The sequence below is a fragment of the Natator depressus genome, chromosome 3, assembly GCF_965152275.1.
Source record: "Natator depressus isolate rNatDep1 chromosome 3, rNatDep2.hap1, whole genome shotgun sequence".
Lineage (NCBI taxonomy): Eukaryota > Metazoa > Chordata > Testudines > Cheloniidae > Natator > Natator depressus.
In genome coordinates this window covers 85,034,818-85,056,434 of record NC_134236.1, presented here as the reverse complement: position 1 = coordinate 85,056,434, position 21,617 = coordinate 85,034,818, and the positions used below count along the sequence as shown (strand labels likewise).

The 21,617-nt window shown below is 39.4% G+C and overlaps 1 protein-coding gene across 4 annotated transcripts in view; it reads left to right on the top strand.

Annotated features, from left to right (window-relative positions):
* The window catches only part of WASF1 (WASP family member 1), a 168,642-nt gene that overhangs the window by 143,971 nt on the left and 3,054 nt on the right, over positions 1–21,617 (top strand). For all 4 annotated transcript variants that reach the window (XM_074948231.1, XM_074948232.1, XM_074948230.1 and 1 more), the window contains 5 exons: positions 11,519–11,672; positions 13,232–13,349; positions 14,158–14,330; positions 16,442–16,621; positions 19,519–20,129. In XM_074948231.1, the coding sequence (XP_074804332.1) occupies positions 11,519–11,672; positions 13,232–13,349; positions 14,158–14,330; positions 16,442–16,621; positions 19,519–20,129 (1,236 nt within the window). The remainder of the gene's footprint in view (positions 1–11,518; positions 11,673–13,231; positions 13,350–14,157; positions 14,331–16,441; positions 16,622–19,518; positions 20,130–21,617) is intronic.

Sequence of the window (21,617 nt, the reverse complement as noted above, 5' to 3'; positions counted from 1 at the left end):
CCTCCAACCCTGGGCAGGAACCCTGTTCTCAGCAGAGGTCACCGGTCTCTTCACTGCCAAGGTGCCTGAAGGCCAAAAAAATAGTAAAAAAAACAGTTATCTTCCTCACCTCATAGAGAGCAGACCAGCACAAAATGCTCGCTGACCAAATCGCTCTCATTGATGCTGGCCTCACCACAGCTTAGCACCTACGACACTCCAGGCACCTCTGGCACTGTTCATGTGGTGGCAGCCGCTGGCACCCACCACTCCGGTGCCAAGGATAATGGCTTTAAGCTGCCTGTCTCCATCACGGCACCACTGGTACCTCCAAAGGAGATGGCACTGGCAACTGCTCCTATTTCCACGCCACAGACTAATGCTGCTATCGCCACAGTGCCAACACAAGCAACATCAGCACCGACTCAGCACACCGCACCACCAGTGCAATCGCACCCGGCCCTGCAGCACCGATGCTTTTGGCACCATGCCATTTTCTGCACCATAAGGATTTGTTGGTCTCCCCGAGCCCGGAGTCTCCTCTCTTAGGCACCAATGTCTCACCGGGGCCAGTGGTACCACACCAACAACTATCTCCCATACCATCACAGTTTTCAAGTGATGAAGATGAAGAGGTTGAAGGGGTAGTCTCCCCTCACCATTCTTCCCTAATCAGGATACCTATTGCTGCTGGACCACTACGATCATGGTCCACATACGCTCATGACATGCCACCTTGATATGACTACCCATGGATGGGACCTTCCCTGGTCACTGGCCATACTGGAATCCCTGGGGGTCTTACAGAAGACACCATAACATGCACCCCAGCGCACATAGGGAAGACACCAGATTCCCGCCTCCACCTTTGGAGACTGTAGCTGTGGACACACAGGAGGAACCCATGGCAGAGCAGGAAGAGGACACTGCTCCCAACACCTCGCCAACCAACAATAATTCTTCCTCCTCACCAGACGAGGCTATTATACCTCCATCACCAACCATGGCAGATGACTGTACTCACTTCCAAGACTTGTTCAAAAGAGTAGCTAATGAGCTTAAGATTGCTCTGGAGGAAGTGCCGGAAACTCAACATGAGTTAACTGATATCCTACAGACATCTTTCTCCTGCAAAATAGCATTGCCAATCAATGTGGCTATCATGGAACCCACCAAGACAGTGTGGCAAACTCCAGCCACAATACCCCCAACATGCAAAAGGGTGGACCGAAAATATTATGTTTCCTGCAAGGGATCCACTACCAGCACCCAACTTGCTGGTAGTGGAAGCAGGCAACCAAAGGGACAAACAACAGCAATTTCGATCCACCCTTTTCAATAAGGAGAGTAAGAGTTGGACCTATTCGGCCACAAAGTATACTCATCATCCACACTTCAATTTAGAGTGGCGAATTACCCACGGCATTACTTGCCAAATATGACCACAGGAACTATGGCAAATGTATGGACTTTATTAATGACATTCCTGAGAAAAAGAGGCAACAATTCAAATTGCTGATCTCTGAAGGACAGGTGATTTCATGGCTCTGTCTCGCTGAACGCTGCTGACATGACTGCGAAGTCCATCACTATGGTGGTTGTTATGCGACGAGCCTCATGGTTTAATTCTTTGGCATTCCCACGGGAGATACAAAATACGGTCGAAGATCTCCCTTTCGACAGAGAAAAATTGTTTGCAGTCAAAACCAATGAAGTACTGCACACCCTGAAGGATTCACGTGCTAGCCTCCGGTCCCTCAGCATTCATACACCTGCCAGAAGAAGGAGACAATACAGGTATCAAACGTATCAGTCGCCTAGATACCCGACATATACACAGCAACACCAGAGGCCTTACAAACAACACCAGCAATGACAGCGACAGAGACCACAACGATGACGCCCTCTACCACCACTACTTCCTCTAATAAGCAAATTTGAAGGCTTGGTGGAGGGTCTGGAAGACCTCTCCCACATTCCAGCACATATACCATCCACCCAGCTATTTGGAGACCGTTTGCTCCCATTCTACCTCAATGGGAGGTACCTAGCTATCACCAAGGACAAATCGTCCCTACAAGTCACCCGAATGGGCTATACCATTCCTTTCCTGTCTATACCACCCACCCACCCCGTCTCTCTTCATGGACTCCTCTCACGAATATTTACTGCCCAAAAGGTAGATCATCTCCTCCAATTAGGGGCAGTGGAGACTGTTCCTGCTCAAGATAGGGGAAAGGGATTTTACTCCCACTAGACTGAAGCTAATCCTAATGAAGCATGCCCTAGCTCCTGAGGGGTCCACTTCCCCCCACACACACACACACCCGTATATTGGCATCTATGTTACAGACAGCCTTGGTTACTGTTGCTGCTTCATTTGCAGCCCTGGACAATAAGACCTCAAAAAAGAGGAAGCATTCTTCTCCCAGGAGGGAAATGAAGAGGAGGGAAAAATCACCGCATATGACCCACTCTTGGGAGACCTCTCATCTTTCTAAGGGTACAGCGGAGTTTTGGACTAGGTCTGGTATTGAGGTATCGGTTCTGAGGAAGAAGACCCACTCAGATGTGCCTACCTCAAGAGCAAATACCACAGCACCACCATCTACTTCCTTTAGACATAGCGAGACCCACAGAGCTATCATTGACACCCTGGTACCGGTATCTTGCAATATCTCTGAAAGAGGGCAGGACACTACAACCATCTTGGTACTGCAACAACCTCAATCTCATCACCCAGTATCGACTTGAGCTTCAGGTGATGGATATCCAAGCCCTCCACCTCCTTCCAGGTTCCTTTCTTCAGAGGATCTTCTTATCTCTGAACCTGAATCGCAAATGAAAGGAGGATCTACCACCATCGCCTCCATGGTACCACTACAAAAGCAGCATGTTGGGACTGGTTTATACCTCCAGCTTTTAGTACAGATTAGAACATCAGAGAGCTCCTCCTGCCTTAATTCGGAGGACGACACCTCCGACTCAGAGATCTCAGTACATGGATCCATCCCAGTACTGTACTATCCTACCCCATCCCTATGAGCCCCTTGCATGAAGACAAGCCTGGGGAACCATCCACATATCATAGGCTCGGAGACTAGGATTATCGTTGGGTCCCTCCCCAGTGGGGTCACTGAGACCACTGGGCCCCTACAGTGACCAACTTCATTGGATGCCTAGGAGAAAGCACCAGTATCATACCACCCATGAGCTTCTACAGAATGTCCTCACACCTCTGCACTTCTCCAGGCTTGCAAGATGTACAAAAGGAAGAGGAGACTCAGGCAGAGAAGATCTCACCTCCATCTGGAAAGTCTTTATCTCTAGATGAGGTGGTAATGCCACCATCGGCCTCTTACAAAGAGGATTTCAAAACATTCCAGGAACTCCTGAAAAGGCTAGTGGACTCCCTTCAAATCCCACTAGAGGAGGTGCAAGAGCCCAAACATTCCCTGGTGGACATCCTGACATCCCTAGGTAAACACTGTCCTATCTATATCTCCCGTATAGGCCCTGTGGCAAACATCTGCCACAATTCCACTGATCTGTAAGTGGGCAGATAAAAAAAAAATATTGCATCCCACACAAAGGAATGGAGTACATCTTCTCCCACCTTAAACCCAATTCCTTTATGATGGAGGCTACCAATGAGAGAAACAGTCAAACATGATTTAGGGCCTCTCCATCGGATAAGGAATCTAAACAGCTGGACTTGATGGGAAAGAAGAACTTTTCATCAGCCACTCTCCAATTTCACATTGCCAAATGCTAGGCCTTGATGGCAAAATATGATTTCAATACATACTTCAAGTTTACACATTTTATTGAGCATTTGCCACAAGACCAGAAAGATCAATTCCAGTCTATCATCACTGAAGGACAGTTGATAGGAAAACCGCTCTACAAGCTGCCTTAGATGCCACTCATACACCTTCCAGGTCTGTGGCCAGGTTGATGGTCATGAGAAGAGCATCCTTGATCCAATCCTTAGGACTTCCAAGAGAAGTTCAAAACATGGCGGTAGACCTTAAGCTCTTTCCCAAGCATACAGACATACTCAAGGACTCCAAGACAGTGTTGCGATCACTGGGGATTTATGTGCCTGCAATGAGAAGCCAGTTTAGTTGATCTCAAACTGCTCAGAAATGGAGCACTACCATGAGCACACTTTCCCTAAGCCTCAGGAGCCTTCAGGAGAAAGGCTAGACCTCAGAAACGAGGTACTCCCATCCTTACTTCTACCCAGTCAACCCCTCTCTCTTAAGAGAGACTTCTGATGCCTTCATTGGCGTCATCAAGTATTCCACTCCACTGGATCACCAGTTGTGTGACTACCCCTCCTTTGGAGACCCACTCTCTTACTACCTACCTGCCTGGGAGTACCTTACTTCAGAAAAGTGGATACTGGAAGTCATGAAAGAGGGCCATTCTATCCACTTCCATTCTGTTCCTCCATCTGACCCCTGCTCTCTGTCCCTCTTCTGGGATCCATCTCAAGAAAAACACTTAAAACAAGAGGTCCACTGTCTCTTTCTGGGAGCTATAGAACCAGTCCCATTTATTGTCTCTGGGGTCACAAAATGGGAGTAGGTGAATTGTGAATGATGATTTAGTGAGTTTCAAAACAAAGAATACAAGGTAGATGGGGCCTGACCTCCATATACAGTATGCTAAACTTCATAATTACAATCAGTGCTTAATTTGTAATGAAATACGTGCCAAGGTCAAGCAGTTAGACGCTGGAGCTCAAGCAATTTTTTTACTTTCATAATTGACACAGCAAGCCCAGAGGTGCCAGGGCCATGAACTCAGCCCTGGCAAGTCCTGGCACAAATTAAGCACTGATTACAATATGATCAGAGCATAATTAATGCAGACAGAATTTTGGGCACCAAACCTAAGTAAAGAACAATACATTAGAGCTAGAATTGCAGAATGCAATCATTTCTCCATCAAAGATTGCATCTGTGGATCCCCACTTATTCTGAGCACACATTCCTATGTGTTGCAAATCCTAGAACTACTTAAAGCAGTAAACATGTCCTTCACACAGAGCCAGACACTGGGGGTGAGGGCCATGTCTGCAGCCATCCTCAGTGCATTTCATCCAGTTGTCCTGCCCATTTGATTCAATTTATTAATGGTTTAGTAGCTAATCCATTTTAAATTAAGAACCCCCCACCACCACCACCATTTGATAAAGATAGTTAATTTAGTGAGAGATCTGTGCTTCTTTACAGTTGGTTTTCTATCTGTAAAAAGGGGGATCTGGACAAAATGTCAGGTTTTGAGTAGTGCATTTTCTTGTCAAAATATTTGTGATGACCCAACCAGCACATTTGCTGCCTGAAATGCCTGGGTGAGAAAGGTATTCCCTAAAGTTCTATTCAGTCTTTCACAGGACATAGTTCTACACCTACATCCCAAATTTAAGGTGATTTCTTAACTCTGTCTCAATCAGTACATTAACCTCCCAGGTCTTCTCAAAGCCTCTTCAATTTATGGAGCTTAATTTCCACATGTCAGTTAATGTCCAAAGAGCATATGAGCTATTATTTTCATTAAAACAAAGCCTTTTAGAAAATTTGAGGTTGCTCATTGTCTTTGGGGACAAGTCTAGGGGAAAGTAATTTCTGTTTAACAACTATCAGGACTACTATGATCAGACAGGAAATCTGGTGGCAGAGGGGTCACTCTACTAAATGTAAGGTGGCTTCTAAGCGTGCTTAAAGAATATCACCTTTTCTGAAATCTGTAAAACACCTACATTGAGCTCAGATCGCAACGATTACTCTCTCATGTGAGCTGAGTCAGATGCTTATTTCTAGAGAGAAAAATTTTAATAAAGAAAAGGTGGTTACTTACTCATAACTAGTTTTTTCTAAATATCCACCTTCATTCCCTGCTTCTCCTAAGTCTGTGGACAGGATTTTAAATAGAGGAAGGGAACTGAGGGCATTTGGGTTCATGGACTGTTTATATAAAATTCTCACAAAACGTTCAGCTCCACAAGGGATCATGCTTGTGATGCTCCAGAATTCATGGTTTTAAATGGTGCTGGGAGTGCAATGCTGAGATAAGCGTTCACAGAACTGTAGATCTGCACAGACATATTTGCCAGTTCCAAGTGAATAGCCTCTTTTCTGGAATGTTTTTGGTGTAGAATCTTTTCATTAGCTGTACATTGGAAAGACTGTAAAAATTCTAGTGCCTAACAGATTTCTTTTAAAGTGAGCTATAAAATACAAGATTTAATATTTCTTTGAAATGTAAATTATTTCTATCAGAATAGCTAGTTTCTGTCAGCACGCTGATATGCTACATAGCTCATCCTTTGCTGTAAATTGCAGGTCATACTTTAATGATACTAAGGGGAGTGAAATCTAAGAAGCAGCTTACCAGGTGGTAAATTATTATTACCAATTTATAGTACTGATGGGTTTTTATTTCATTTGTAAGGCAGCTTCAAACAAAACCCAATTACTATATGTTGCAGTACCGCTATTTAAATACTTGCTTCTTCTATTTTTTTCCTTAAGTTGAAAAGATAAATGGACAAGGATCTCTCTTTCAGAACCTCACATACAATATGTTGGTAATGCCTGTCAAAAAGATGAGTTATTTTAAATTACTTGGAAACTCTGTATTGGCAGGGAGTAAGAATAGCAGATGTAGTGGGTCTTTTCACAGAATCCTAGGAATAGAGTTGGAAAGGACAAGCTTGCACTTACTGTGTTAATACAGATCCTCAAATGAGCACTTACATTTAATGTAAAATGAGAAAGATTTAAATGTTGAATAAACAGCATATATAGGGTCTCATTGTTTGTGTACTACAACTAAGATATGCACTGGGATTTCCACATATACAGTGAGTTTGTGCTTCCTGAGAAATTTATCCACCAAACATTTTGGATATTGGATTATTTGTACCTGCAGCATACCAAGGCTTGTTATGACTTTCAGAGGCTAATTATGTCACAGTATGATATTTCTACATATTCTTTGCTTTGTGACCTTCCATTTCCTTTAATGATATCATCATAATATGGTCAAATGTTTTGAACCAAACGGCTGCTTTTTCATGACCGGATCAAAGAATGTTAAAGAAGGAAATGCTAGTAGCAGTTTTGAATTCCACAATCTATAAATAGCCCTCAGAGATCAAATAACTTCTTAAGTTTGGAGGAAAGATAATCTGTTGAGCTTTGTGAACTAAATGCCCTGGGGAGTGATCTTCCCCCTTTGTGAGGCTTGTATAGTTGCTGTGCTAAGTGGGGAGGGGAGGTCGATATCTAGAAGAGGGAGACTGATGATTTGGACATTTTAGGCCTGGAAAGGTGGAAGACAAGGTCATTCCTTCTAAAGACTTAACCAGGCAATTGATGATAGAAAAGAGAGGATATAGAACAGTGCATGTCTCAATAATTTGGCAGTGTTTTAGGAGATGTGTTAAATATTTTTGTGAAGGTCAGATATCAAAAGCAAAGAAACATTTTGTATGTGTTTTATTTGACCAAAAATGTTCCAAATTAACCCCTTCACTACTGTCTGAGGGTACATCTGTTCAAACAGATTTGTACTGATTTTTTTATTAGAATGTGTTTCAAACTAAAATCCTGTATGGCATTTAAGACTTTAAGGGAGTGCTGTGCAGTACTGAACATGGACAGTTGTACATATCTTGCACAGAACTTTGAAAGCAGAACAGTTAATTTTATTAAATAATTCAAGGCCTGATTTTAGATCAAGTTAGCCCCAGCCTCTGTTTAAGTGCAGTTTTTAGCAAGCAAAATTACTTGCAATTCATGGCAGGTAAAAATAAATATATATATGCACATGGTTGAATGCAAAATTGTGCTTGCAAAAATGGGAGTCCACTCTAAAACTCAAGTCTCCATTGTTCATGGAATTCAAGATTACTGTTAATGCCATTGTCAATTGCTTTACTCCCATCTAGCTGGGATTTTCTGTTAGTAATAGTATTATTCATGAAGTCTTGAAAAGGCTTCTGAGCACCTACCTAGACAAGGTTTTCACAGGGATAAAATATCCCCTAACTAAATAGATCCTAAAACAGGAGTGGAGGGGGGAGAAGCCCGCCAATAACACCATAAATAAAACCTCAAAAGGCAAACCAAAAAGTGAACAAAAACCATCTTTAGCCTCACAAAGAATGTCATTGATGTGATTTGATAAGTGAGGAGAGCATTCCAAAGTTGCAGGCCCTTTGTGGAGAAAGTCCTGTCTTCTGCCCTCTTGTGATTATACAGTGGAACTACCAGCTGTTCCAGTAACACTGTTTTCAACTGCTGCGATGGGAAGGAAGTGAGGCAGCAGACAGTGCCTCAAGTAGATTGGCTTTTATATGCTAATACTAGGGCTGTTGATTAATCGCAGTTAACTCAAGCGATTAATTTTTTAAAAAATCACAATTAATCACAGTTTAAATTGCACTGTTAAATACCAATTGAAATTTATTAAATATTTTTGGATGTTTTTCTACATTTTCATATATATTTTATTCTGTGCTATAAGTGAAATCAAAGTGTATATTATTTTTGCTTACAAATATTTGCACTGTAAAAATAATAAACAAAAGAAATAGTATTTTTCAATTCACCTCATACAAGTACTGTAATGCAATCTCTTTGTCGTGAAAATGCAACTTACAAATGTAATTTTTTTGTTACATGACTCCACGCCAAAAAAAAAAAAATCCCATGTAAAACTTAAGAGCCTACAAGTCCACTCAGTCCTTCTTCTTGTTCAGCCAATCGCTAAGACAAACAAGTTTGTTTACATTTAAGGGAGATACTGTTGCCCGCTTCTTATTTACACTGTCACCTGAAAGTGAGAATAGGAATTTGCATGGCACTTTTGTAGCTGGCATTGCAAGGTATTTACATGCCAGATATGGTAAACATTCATATGCCCCTTCATGCTTCGGCCACCATTCCAGAGGACATGCTTCCATGATGATGATACTCGTTAAAAAAATGAGCGTTAATTAAATTTCTGACTGACTCCTTGGGGCAGAATTGTATGTCCCCTGCTCTGTGTCACCCACATTCTGCCATATATTTCCTGTTATAGCAATCTCGGGTGATGACCCAGCACGTTGTTCATTTTAAGAACACTTTCACTGCAGATTTGACAAAACGCAAAGAAGGTACCAATGCGAGATTTCTAAAGATAGCTACAGCACTCAACCCAAGGTTTAAGAATCTGAAGTGCCTTCCAAAATCTGAGAGGGACGAGGTGTAGAGCTTGCTTTCAGAAGTCTTAAAAGAGCAACACTTCAATCTGGAAACTACAGAACGCAAACCACCAAAAAAAAAAAAATCAACTTTCTGCTGGCGGCATCTGATTCAGACAATGAAAATGAACATGTGTCGGTCCACACTGCTTTGGATTGTTGTGGAGCAGAACCCATCATCAGTATGGACGCATGTCTTCTGGAATGGTGTTTGAAGCATGAAGGGACATATGAATCTTTAGTGCCTCTGGCACATAAACATCTTGCAACGCCGGCTACAACAGTGCCACGAGAATGCCTGTTCTCACTTTCGGGTGACATAGTAAACAAGAAGTGGGCAGCATTAGCTCCTGCAAATGTAAACAAACTTGTTTGTCTGAGCGATTGGCTGAACAAGAAGTAGGACTGTCTGGATTTGCAGGCTCAAAAAATTTACATTGTTTTATTTTTGAATGCAGGTTTTTTGTAGGTAATTCTACATTTGTAAGTTCAACTTTCATGATAAAGTGATTGCACTACAGTACTTATATTAGGTGAATTGAAAAATACTATTTTTATTGTTTTTTTACAGTGCAAATACTTGTAATCAAAAATAAATATAAAGTGAGCACTGTACCTGTTGTATTCTGTGTTGTAATTGAAATCAATATATTTGAAAATGTAGAAAACATCCAAAAATATTTAAATAAATGATATTCTATTATTGTTTAATAGTGTGATTAATTTCACGATTAATCACAATTAATTTTTTTTATCGCTTGACAGCCCTAGCTAATACGCTACAAAAATCAGACTGAAGAAAACCCTTAAAATTTAATCATATGCACTCTTTTAAATCATTATTTTAAAAGACTGTAGTGACATTTCTGAATGTTTGAGTAGGGTACTGGAACAATCTTTGTAGAAAGGGTACTGAGAGCCATTGAACCAAACTGTTCCAGCACCTGGGTGCGTGAGACTGAGGGACCTCCAGAAAAAAACTAATTTCTAGGGGGGATGAGGGGAGAAACACAAATCTGTTTCTTTAAATATTGACAGGATTGAAAGTTCTGTTCAAAATCAGCTCTTTAGTACTTAGATTAAATTTGCCTTTCTGCAGTATAGAATGATTTTGAAGAGAAAAAACACCACAGCTTGCTGGTATAGGTTGTACTCCTTTTATTTGTCAAATCTGAAAAACTGACATTAGTTAGGAGGGGAAAAAAGGTCAAGTAGGTAACTGGACTCCATGGGAATAAGGGAAGGAGAAAGATGTGATGTTGAACTATTTCATGACTCTGCAGTGCAAATGTCATCTGTTGCCATCATTTTTTTCAATTAACCTTGCGAGGCTCCTAATAAGAATTCTTATAGCACAACCTGCCTGATGTTCTTTAAACCATAAAGGTTGTATAATAATCTAAAGTGTCACATTGACCTTAATTTTGATTATTGTCTAAGGATTTATTAAGCATATTTGCTAGTTATGAATCAGTGTTTAAGCTTATCACTGTTACAATGGGCTCTTGTCCATTCTCTTTATTTGAATCTTGCATACTGATCATTACAGGATTTTTAAAAGTTTGTTAGTAGTTACATGCAATTAAGTTAAATTGAAAAGTCACACCCTGATTCAGAAATCTGTTTAATAAGACATTTTACTGGTTTCATGCAATGGAATAGAAGAGAGCGAACTACTTACCAGTAAGTCCCATTGACTTCAATGGAACATGCTTAAGTGCTTTGCTAAATTGGGGCCTCAGTGGTACTTCAGTGGCAGCGCCGCATATGCTAGGAGTGCAAATTTGTCCCTATTCATGTTAAGGAGAGCTAAAGGCAAGAGCCCCCACATCAAGATGAGCCAGCTTTTAGTACCGTAGGATCATGAAATGGAATGGGTTAACTTTAGCAGGTAGCTCTGAAATCTAGAACCACGTTTTTGTGGCTGTGGTGGTCCAGCTGGGATAAAGTCAAGTTGTCTGGGAAAACCGAATTCTGTGACCAACCGGAGTCCAATGAGCAAAAGTTTCCTGTGATAAGTCACTGATAATGCAACAGAACATACAATACATGTTTTCATGTTGTCTGACTATATCACTAAAAGCTATATGACCTTATATACCACTATAAAACTGGGGTGCTATGACAAATAAACCATTATGAATAGTAATGCTTACCACTTATAAAATGCTTTACAAGTTCACAGTGATTTTCCAGCATTAATATAATAAATCAGATTAATGCAACCAAATCAAGTGTTGTTGGCCACTCTTTTTTTATTTTGATGTTCCCTTTCAGTGTCATTGCAGGATATTACAATGAGAAAAGCTTTCCGGAGTTCCACAATTCAAGATCAGCAGCTGTTTGACCGCAAGACTCTGCCTATTCCTTTGCAGGAGACTTATGATACTTGTGAACAACCTCCCCCACTCAACATACTCACCCCTTACAGGTAAGTGTGAAAAATCAGAAAAAAATCCTTTTTTCCCCCCAGTAACTTATAGCAATATTCTGACATCCTTACTCATGTTGAGTAGTACCATAGTCTTGGAGTAGTCCATTCACAACAGTGAAACTACTTGAGGAGTAAGGATGGCATAATCTGGCCATCAACATTAAAACTACTGTGAATTTTATGCCCAGCTAACATTGGTAAGAAAAGCAATTCTAAAGCTCCATATTTGTTAAACACTGTGTTTCTACTGAAAAAGAGAAGGAAAGTCAAAGCTAAATTCCTTTTAAGATGCATTCTGTTTCTGCCAAGGAGTACTATATAGTGTATACAGTCCTGTGACTTGAATCTTATATGGTGTGACCAATTTCACAATAGCATCTATGAGAAAAGGGGAAAAATAATTCCAAAAGAATTGCGCATTGTTGCCATGTTCAGTGGTTTCTGGCAGAGCACAGTCAAAACCCCATTTCATTCTAAGACTTGATACAGCAAAATTAATTGAAAAGAAATTTATTCTCTTCCTGTGACATTGACATTCAAGGCAAATTTGATGCCAAAGAGCACATAATAAAATGGAAAAGGCATTGATTTTTAGTCCATTACAGGTTTCTATTTATTGGATAATAATAATATAACATGACAGTAAGAATCTAACTTTAGAAAACAGGTGATTACACTGTTGTGGTTAGTACAAAAAATGAGCTGAGGGTTTGTTGCTTTCCTAAAATTATGTTGAATGCCTATGTACATGAAAAACTGGTCCCGCAACTTGTACTTACTGTGTTGGGAGATAGATTAGAGTCACATTGTAAAACAATTTAGGGTGAGTGGATTCATTTATTCGGGATACTTGTTATCCCACAACTAGCATTAAAACTTATTTCTCAAATAAGGATCTGACTACAAGGAATAATGGGGGAGGAAGGTTTTAGAGGCACCAATATGAGAGTGTTAGTACTTGAAATAACTAACTGAAATAATAAAAGCTGAGCATACAGAGGAAGAGAGAGATCAGAAAATATTGCTCCCACAATGTTATCCTCAGAGGCAAGGTGTCTGGATTTTCCAGCATAAAGGTTTAATACAAAAAGCAGGAGAATTAGTCTATCATAGATTCCTAGCCTCAGTAGAGCTGTTTGCAGATCTTATAAGCCAAAAGGGACCCCTAAAATGCTCTAGCAAACTACAACAGGAGGAAAAAGTGGCTTCACTGAGGTAGACTTTACCCTGTAAAATACACATAATCTTTCCTTCTTTCAGCTCTGTTTTTTGTGAGTCTCCAAATGAACCTGGCTGTCCATGTTAGAGAGGCTTATTTATTTATCTTTAACATGTGTACTGATCTTTAGTATAATTTTAAATCTAATTATTATGCTTCAGGTAAACTTGTGTTGTAATAATTTTTTTGATAATGTACTCGAGGCAAAAACCCTGAATATTGTGTTTTAAAATGATGGCTGCAGCTACCTGAATAAGCTGTCTTTACATTGCCTCAGCATTTAGTCCCATGCGCTACCAAATAAACAGTATGTTCTATCTTGATAATTTTACCTCAGAGATGATGGAAAAGAAGGTTTGAAGTTTTACACCAATCCTTCATATTTCTTTGATCTATGGAAAGAAAAGATGTTGCAGGACACCGAGGACAAGAGAAAGGAAAAGAGAAAGCAGAAGGTATTATGTTCCAAGCTAAATAGCTGTGGGTTATGTTTGCTTGCACATATGATACTTCAGTGGTTCTGCAATTTAAAAAGTTCAGTTCTTTATATAGACAAATAGAATATTTTCAAGCATATTGAAACTGGCTCAATGTCATTCAATTCAATCAATTTTTCCTTGCAATAAGACACCATTAAAAGAGCCCAGGGTTTTAATGCTGTCTCACCATAGTTAACAGCAGGTTTACCAAATGTTATGATTTCCTCACAACAGTAAAAAATCTCTAACTGACATACAACAAGAATCCAAGGATGTCTCTGGAGTCTTCTTTTAAAATATGAATTCCCAACCGTTTTATAGAGAAAGTTGTTTGGAACCTTTTTGAGAAATGTTTACTATAAATTAGCGTTAATATGGTAGAAAGGGAACATTTTAATTGTAAAGAAAGAATAAAAAACTGAAGGGAAGCACTGCTACATGCTTGTTTTTTGCCGTTTATATCCTACATATTTCATAGCGTAAGTATGGTATCTTGTAGAATGCAAATGTGAGAGACACATTCAGAATCTCATTTAAGACATATTGCAAGCCAGTTTTTTAGATTTTGAATGAACTTAATACCATCAGTTGGTTATTCTTTAACTAAGTAAGTATCATATAAACTGAAGTGTCTCCCTCTGTTAGGCCTTCATTTCCTGTTCTGGTTTGAATATTTTTTTTTTCTTGCGCTAGAATCAAGATCTCTCTCTCTCTGTTTTGTAACTGATTTTAAAAGCATTCCTCTTTTAAAAGACTGTCAGTTTTGTTTGCATAACTCTTACAGCAGAAGAATCTAGATCGCCCTCATGAACCGGAAAAAGTGCCCAGGGCACCTCATGACAGACGGCGAGAGTGGCAGAAGTTAGCCCAAGGTCCAGAGCTTGCTGAGGATGATGCTAATCTCTTACATAAGCACATTGAAGTTGCTAATGGCCCAGCCTCACATTTTGACTCAAGGTTTCTTTTGTTTCTTTCCTTCCTTGATTTCAAGACATTCACCTTATCCTTGGCTAAATATATTTATGATGTAAATGACTGTATATGGGGTGCAGTACTAAGAATGCAGTGGTGATAACAGAATTACCTCTACCAAAAGAGAATTTTGAAGTTCTTTCACGCAGGTGTTTTAAATGGTTTATTACCTTGTCATTTTAAAGAATAATTTATATCTCTGGAATTCATTGCTATGGGGGATGTGGAGGTGTGTGTCATTGTTACTCATTTATCAGTCTAATATACTGGTGCAGGCTTGCACACAGATCTGTCACTGTATTTCAGTCCTGAACTACCACCCCTGTTATTCTAGTCTTCTGATTTACTTGAGCAGAAACTGCCAGTATTATGTGGTGGTTTTGTGATGTGAACAAATTATCCACTTGGATGAGACCACTGAACTTATTTACTCTTGATTGAATCTAGAATTTGACTGAAGTTTCTGCAAACCTTAACGTGCTAAATTCCCTTTTCATAATATACTTTTGCGGGTGGCTGACAGTAGCATTTCTGGTGACATACCTGTGGTGTTTGTGCAAAACCAAAAGTATGTAACCAACTGAGGAACTGTTTTATGAAAGAGAGCTGACTCTCAAATAATATTAATCTTGAAAATGAAAAAGAAATAGGGTTTTTTTGGCAGGGGGGGCTTGTTTTTTGTTCAGCCTTTTAAATAAGACAATTTTTAAGATTATCTGGTAGCCCTATTAATAGTTGTTGCCTGCTGCAGACTGTAGGATCCAGGATGTTGTGTCTGAAATAAAAAACCTGCCTCTTGAGAACTCTGACCTAGTGAGAACTCGACTTACAGTGATGTAGAATGAAAAGTCAAAAATGGTTTCAAGTGCATTTCAATTTGTAATTTACAACTCAGGTTATGATGAAACCCTCCTTAAAGTGCAGCTCTTCTGTGAAAAAAAACCCTATAGGTGTATTTCACTGTGTTAGCTGCCCATAATGAGTACATCACCCTCCCTGCCACATCCCTCATGCAGGTATATGCCAGATTCCACAGCAAAGTGATTGCAGAACCACTTGAAAACTCAGAGCCCCAAGGATCAACAGTGACAATCTAGGTTTTTAAGGTCAGGCTTGACAAAGCCCTGGCTGGGATGATTTAGTTGGGGATTGGTCCTGCTTTGAGCAGGGGGTTGGACTAGATGACCTCCTGAGGTCCCTTCCAACCCTGATAATCTATGATTCTATGAATACTGTGCTTAGACATTACAGTCATGAGCACTATCCAGAAACCTACAGTAGAACCACCAGCAGTTAGAAAGTGTTCTGCAAACACTTTTCCTCTGACTTCAGAGAAATTGTGATCTTTATCAACATTTTAATTAAACAGTTACATCTGTAAACATTTCTTAATTGGTGTTGGATCAGATCTTTAAGACATAAACAGAGGTTGATTTTAACAGGAGACTGAAGTATTTTAAGCTGTTGATGAGTTATCTTCATTTTACTGCTACTACATTATAGTACACTTTAAGTTATCTTGTTGAAGTATATTAGCTTGCAACATTGTGTTTGGGAGGAGATCAGTGGAACTCTACCTGTAAGTTGTGTGTCCACAAGACAGTCAAACACAGTAATGCCTTGACAAATGTTTTATAAAACTGTTAGAAGTACTACAACATATGATGTATGGCTATACAATTTAGAAAAGTAGTAAAAGAATGTTTGCATATGAAAAGATTGTGAATCACAAACCGCACAGGTACATGACTGTTTCATACTGTAAACCTGTTTCTAATAACACTGTTATGTTTGTTTAATTCAGTAAAGTCTGAACAATAAACACTAACATCACACACACATACTATAGGAATGGTATGGGTTTACCAATGAAAAATTGTTTTAATGTTTGAATTGCTAGAAGCAGTAGGGCAGAAAGGGAAAAGAAAAAAAATTTAAAACCACAGTTCGATTGGCATCTCTTGTGCAGAGAGGGAATTTAATTCAGAGATCAAACTGAAGTATAATATAGTAGCTGAGCTGAGTAATGAATGATTTTGTCTGTGATCATCAACAAGACAATTCTGAAGTGGAAAATTGCCTTTGTTTTTTCTTAGACCTCAGCCATATGTGGATCATATGGATGGATCCTACTCCCTTTCTGCATTACCCTATAGTCAGATGACTGAACTTCTGAGCAGAGCTGAGGAGCGAGTGTTGGTCAGACCACATGAGCCACCACCCCCTCCACCAATGCATGGAGCAGGAGATGTGAAACCCATACCTCCTTGTATTAGGTAAGGAGTCAAGTTTGGAACAACTTTCCAACAATAAACTGACGTACATCTCTGAAAAAGGTCCAAATATGCAAGACTATGCTTTGAAGAAGCAAGCAGCATCATTATTGGACTTGATTTCAGCCCAGAGAGCAACATAGACCAGAGGTTCTCAGACTGGGTGGAGGGCTGCCCTGGGAAGGGGGCGTGCAATGTATTCTGGGGGGCATGAGATGCTTTAGGGGGGAAAAAACATACTGCATGTATTTTACCCACAGCAACGAGTAACTAGCAAATCTGATTCCTCCAGACATATCAGGTTCTCAGATGGCGCTGTGCATTTTGACAGATTTCTATTAAGCTTGCATAGCATTGTACAACGTCATTCATTACTATCTGTACGTTATTCCATTTGCTACAATGCAGTCTGCACATTGAATTGTAAGCTTCCACCACAGTCGCACTTTTGCTTTTGCTCTTATTACAATGGATCGTTGGCTCTGTTTGAATCAATGGTTTACTGGTTTTAGTTATTAGTCAGAGTTGCACGCTGATTTTTTTTTTTTAAATCTGTATATGTTTATGTGTGGTGAGGGGGCGTGTAAACTAGAGAGACAAAGAAAGGGGAGTGCGATCAAATAAGTTTGAAAACCACTGACATAGACAATAGTCTACAAAATAGATTAAATTACAGACATCGTTTCTCTTTATGCCTTTCTAACACTGGGTAGAATATTGGGATACCATCTAAACCAATCATCCTGACAGTATTTTTCCATGTAACTTCATATCCAAGCAAAGTCATACTTTATGGATTATATTTTTATAGGGTTCCCCTTATCTTTATCTGGAATATACAAGAGTCGATCTAGAGTATGTTGTTATGTCAGCAAAATAGTTTAACCTCTGTCCAAATGAAAGTATTTCCACTATCCCAGGGCTATACACAGAAATATGTCTCTTTTATTAGGTTAACATTTTCTTGTTATGAGTGTTAAATTTTCCTACCTGGGTATTCTGATTGAGAAATTCCTCTAGCAGTTTATACTTTAAAAAATAACATTTACAGTCATTTCTTGTCTCTTTGAGGACTGAAAAGGGTCCTACACTGAATTAGACAGGAGTGTCTTATGTGTATATAACTATGCATGACTAATCTTGTACGGTACCACTGGACCTGTCAATGAACTTAAACCCATATCTCAGTTTCAAAGTCAGTTTATCTAGGTAATCATTCTGTAAAAATAGTCCCTTTAGAATAGGGCTTTCAAACGATTAAAAAAAATAATGGTAATTAATTGTGAGATTTAAAAAATAACTGCAATGAATACAGTTTTAATTGTACTCTTAATAATAAAATACATTTATTTAAATATTTTTGGGTGTTTTCTACATTTTCAAATATATTGATTTCAGTTATAACACAGAATACAAAGTGTACATTGCTGATTTTATATTATTTTTATTACAAATAATTGCACTGTAAAAACAATAAACTTGCTGATGACACATGTTCATTTTCATCATCTGAGTCAGATGCCACCAACACAAGGTGGTTCCAGTTCTGTAGTTTCTGCATGTTCCACACCTTGTCCCACTCAAATTTTGGAAGGCACTGCAGGTTCTTAAACCATGAGTTGAGTGCTATAGCTATCTTTAGAAATCTCACATTGGTACCTTCTTTGTGTTTTGTGAAATCTGCAGTGAAAGTGTTTTAAAATTGAACAACATGTGCTAGGTCTTCATCTGAGACTGCCATAACACAAAATATAAGGCAGAATGTGAGTAAAACCAGAGAGCAGGAGACATACAATTCTCTCCCAAGGAGTTCAGTCACAAATTTAATTAACACATTTTTTTTTTTTAACGAGCATCATCAGAATGGAAGCATGTCCTCTGGAATGCTGGTCAAAGCATGAAAGGGCTAAGAATGTTTAGCATATCTGGCACATAAATACCTTGCAAGTCCAGCTACAAAAGTGCCATGCGAACACTTGTTCTCACTTTCAGGTGACACTGTAAGTAAGAAGTAGGCAGCATTACCTCCTGGAAATGTAAACAAACTTTTGTCTTAGCGATTGACTAAACAGGAAGTAGGACTGAGTGGACTTGTAGGCACTAAAGTTTTACATTGTTTTGGTTTTGAGTGCAGTTAGGTAACCAAAAAAAAAATCTACATTTGTAAGTTGCACTTTCATGATAAAGTGGTTGCACTACAGTACTTTTATGAGGTGAATTTCTTTTCTATTTCTTTTGTTTATCGTTTTACAGTGCAAATATTTGTAATAAAAATAATAATATAAAGTGAGCACTGTGCACTTTGTAATCTGTGTTGTAATTCAAATCAATATATTTGAAAATGTAGACAAACTTCCAAAAATATTTGTAATAAATTTAAATTGATATTTTATTATTTAATAGTGCAATTAAAATTGCAGTTAATCGTGATTAATTTTTTAATCGGGTTAATTTGTTTTGAGTTAACGGCAATTGACAGCCCCACTTTAAAATAAAGGGAATTAATCAAGACTGCCACATTCTACGAGCTTGTCCTCATACTTTGAATAAATCTCTGGATTTACTACTATGTGTAGGGAAAATCTTACTTACTGTAGGAAACCTTAGATAAGAGAAATAAACTCAGCTATTTGCCTGAGTATATGTATAGGCTAGCAAGGAAAAGGCTGATATATGTTCTACCCAAACAATTAAAAACTAGCCTTTAGATTTGGTAAATTTGATTTCATGGGGATCTACAGTAGCCATGCAGTTGTCACATCAGTACATTTAGCTTTTTTATAACCCTAATTACTAATCTTAAATATTAACAAGCAAAAAAAAAAAAGTAAATATAATTATATTAGCCAGTTTTTCCACTTTGTGGTTTTAATAACTTGTCCTACTATTGTGTATTTCAGCTCCACCACAGGTTTGATAGAAAATCGTCCTCAGTCACCAGCAACAGGCAGGACACCAGTGTTTGTGAGCCCCACACCTCCCCCTCCTCCTCCTCCTCTTCCATCTGCTTTGTCAACTTCTTCATTGAGAGCTGCAATGACTTCCACCCCTCCCCCACCCATGCCTCCACCACCACCACCTCCAGCCGCTGTTTTGCAAGCGCCAGCAGTGCCACCCCCACCAGCTCCTCTCCAGATTGCTCCTGGAGTTCTTCATCCAGCTCCTCCTCCAATTGCACCACCTCTAGCACAGCCCTCTCCTCCAGTCACTAGAGCTGCCCAAGTATGTGACACTGTACCAGTTCAGCCAGTTCCACAAGCTGAAGTGCAAGGACTTCCTCCACCCCCACCACCTCCTCCATTGCCTCCCCCTGGCGTTCGACCCTCATCTCCTGTCTCAGTTGCCACCCTCTCTCACCCTCCCACAACCATTGTTCCTGGCCCTCATGCTCCAGTAATGCCTCCATCTCCACCATCCCAAGTGATTCCTGCTCCTGAACCCAAACGCCATCCATCAACTCTACCTGTAATCAGCGATGCCAGAAGCGTTCTACTGGAAGCAATACGAAAAGGTAACGTTTGGCCACTAAAAGAACAACAGAAGTTGGTCTCAGCAGTTTAATAAAACGAATGTACTTTTAACAGATGGAATAATTTACACCTCTGGAAAAAAGATTTGACAAGAGTATCTTAAATCTGATGTGCTTTGTATTCTGCACAATATTTGTATTCTGCAGCTTGCCAAGTAGACAGATTTTGTTCAACTCATAATTGCACCTATCAGGAGTGTAGTTTAGAATGCAAAAACCAGTTCTCCATAAAAGTTAGCTAAGGAAATGTATATGTTACTAGATGATCTATGGAGATTATCTTTTCATTTCAAATTATTTGAAGAGTATCTCTTGATACATTTGTTCCAAATTGTGTGGAAAGCAAAAATGTTCTCAAGAATATTTTTCACAACAGCTATTAGCTAAGAGTGGAGCAGACAGACTGGCATATGGGTTTTAATCCTGTTTTTATGTAAGCATTCCTCACGCACATTACTGCAGTGCAATAACAATGTAAGGACAATATTCAGCAGTTTTTTTAAAAGATTAAATCAGTAAGGGTTTTGTTTTGTTTTGTAACTCTGAGCTGCCTAGTGGACCAGTGGGTCCCAGAACCATCTTGTCAACAAAAGGCAGGAGAACAAAAGGGATGGGGGAACCTTCTGGGGCAGTACCTTACTGATGCTCTCCTATCTTGCACATTCTTCACATTACAACATGTGCACTGGTGGTCTAACCATGAACCGTTAGGACTGGGGGTGCTGGTGCATGGCTATAGGGTCTCTTCTAGTGCTGCCCTCAACACTAGTTGGAATCCTTCTCCAATGTTTTTAGGTACACTGGGAGAGGCTTCCCTGCATACTCTTCAACATACAGAGCAGAATTTGTACTTGGAGATATAACATGGTTTACAATAAGCAAGTGTTTTCTAGATTAGAGCAGAGAAGTGAGAGAGGATAGACTCCTGGGTTATATCCCCTGCTGCAAATCATGTTACCTAAGGAAAGTCACTTGTCTTAACCTCTTTATACTTCACTTTACTCAACTAACAGGACACGGAACAGTATAAATCAAAGGGTTCTGAAGGAACTTCAGAATGAAGTAATTGAGGTGCTTTAAAAAAAATGCAATCTTTCTGTGAAGTAAGCCACTATACCAGAGAACTGGATGGTAACAAATGATAAATATATCTTTACAAAAACTGGTCAAGATGATCCTGGGAATCAGACTAGTTAGCTTTGCTCTAGTACCAGTAAATGGATTGAAATGACAACTAAAAACATAGGTATAGAACACCTACATCTAATAACTAGCATGAATTCTCTAAAAGGAAATCATTCCTCTCTAATCTGTTAGAATTATTTGAACATGTCAGCAAAAAAGCATATAAGGAGAACCCACTGGCATAATTCATTTGAGTTTCTAAAACCTTTTGACAGAATCCTACAGAAGACACTATTAAGAAAACTAAGTAACCGTGGGGGTGAAAAGTAGAGTAGTGTCACAGAT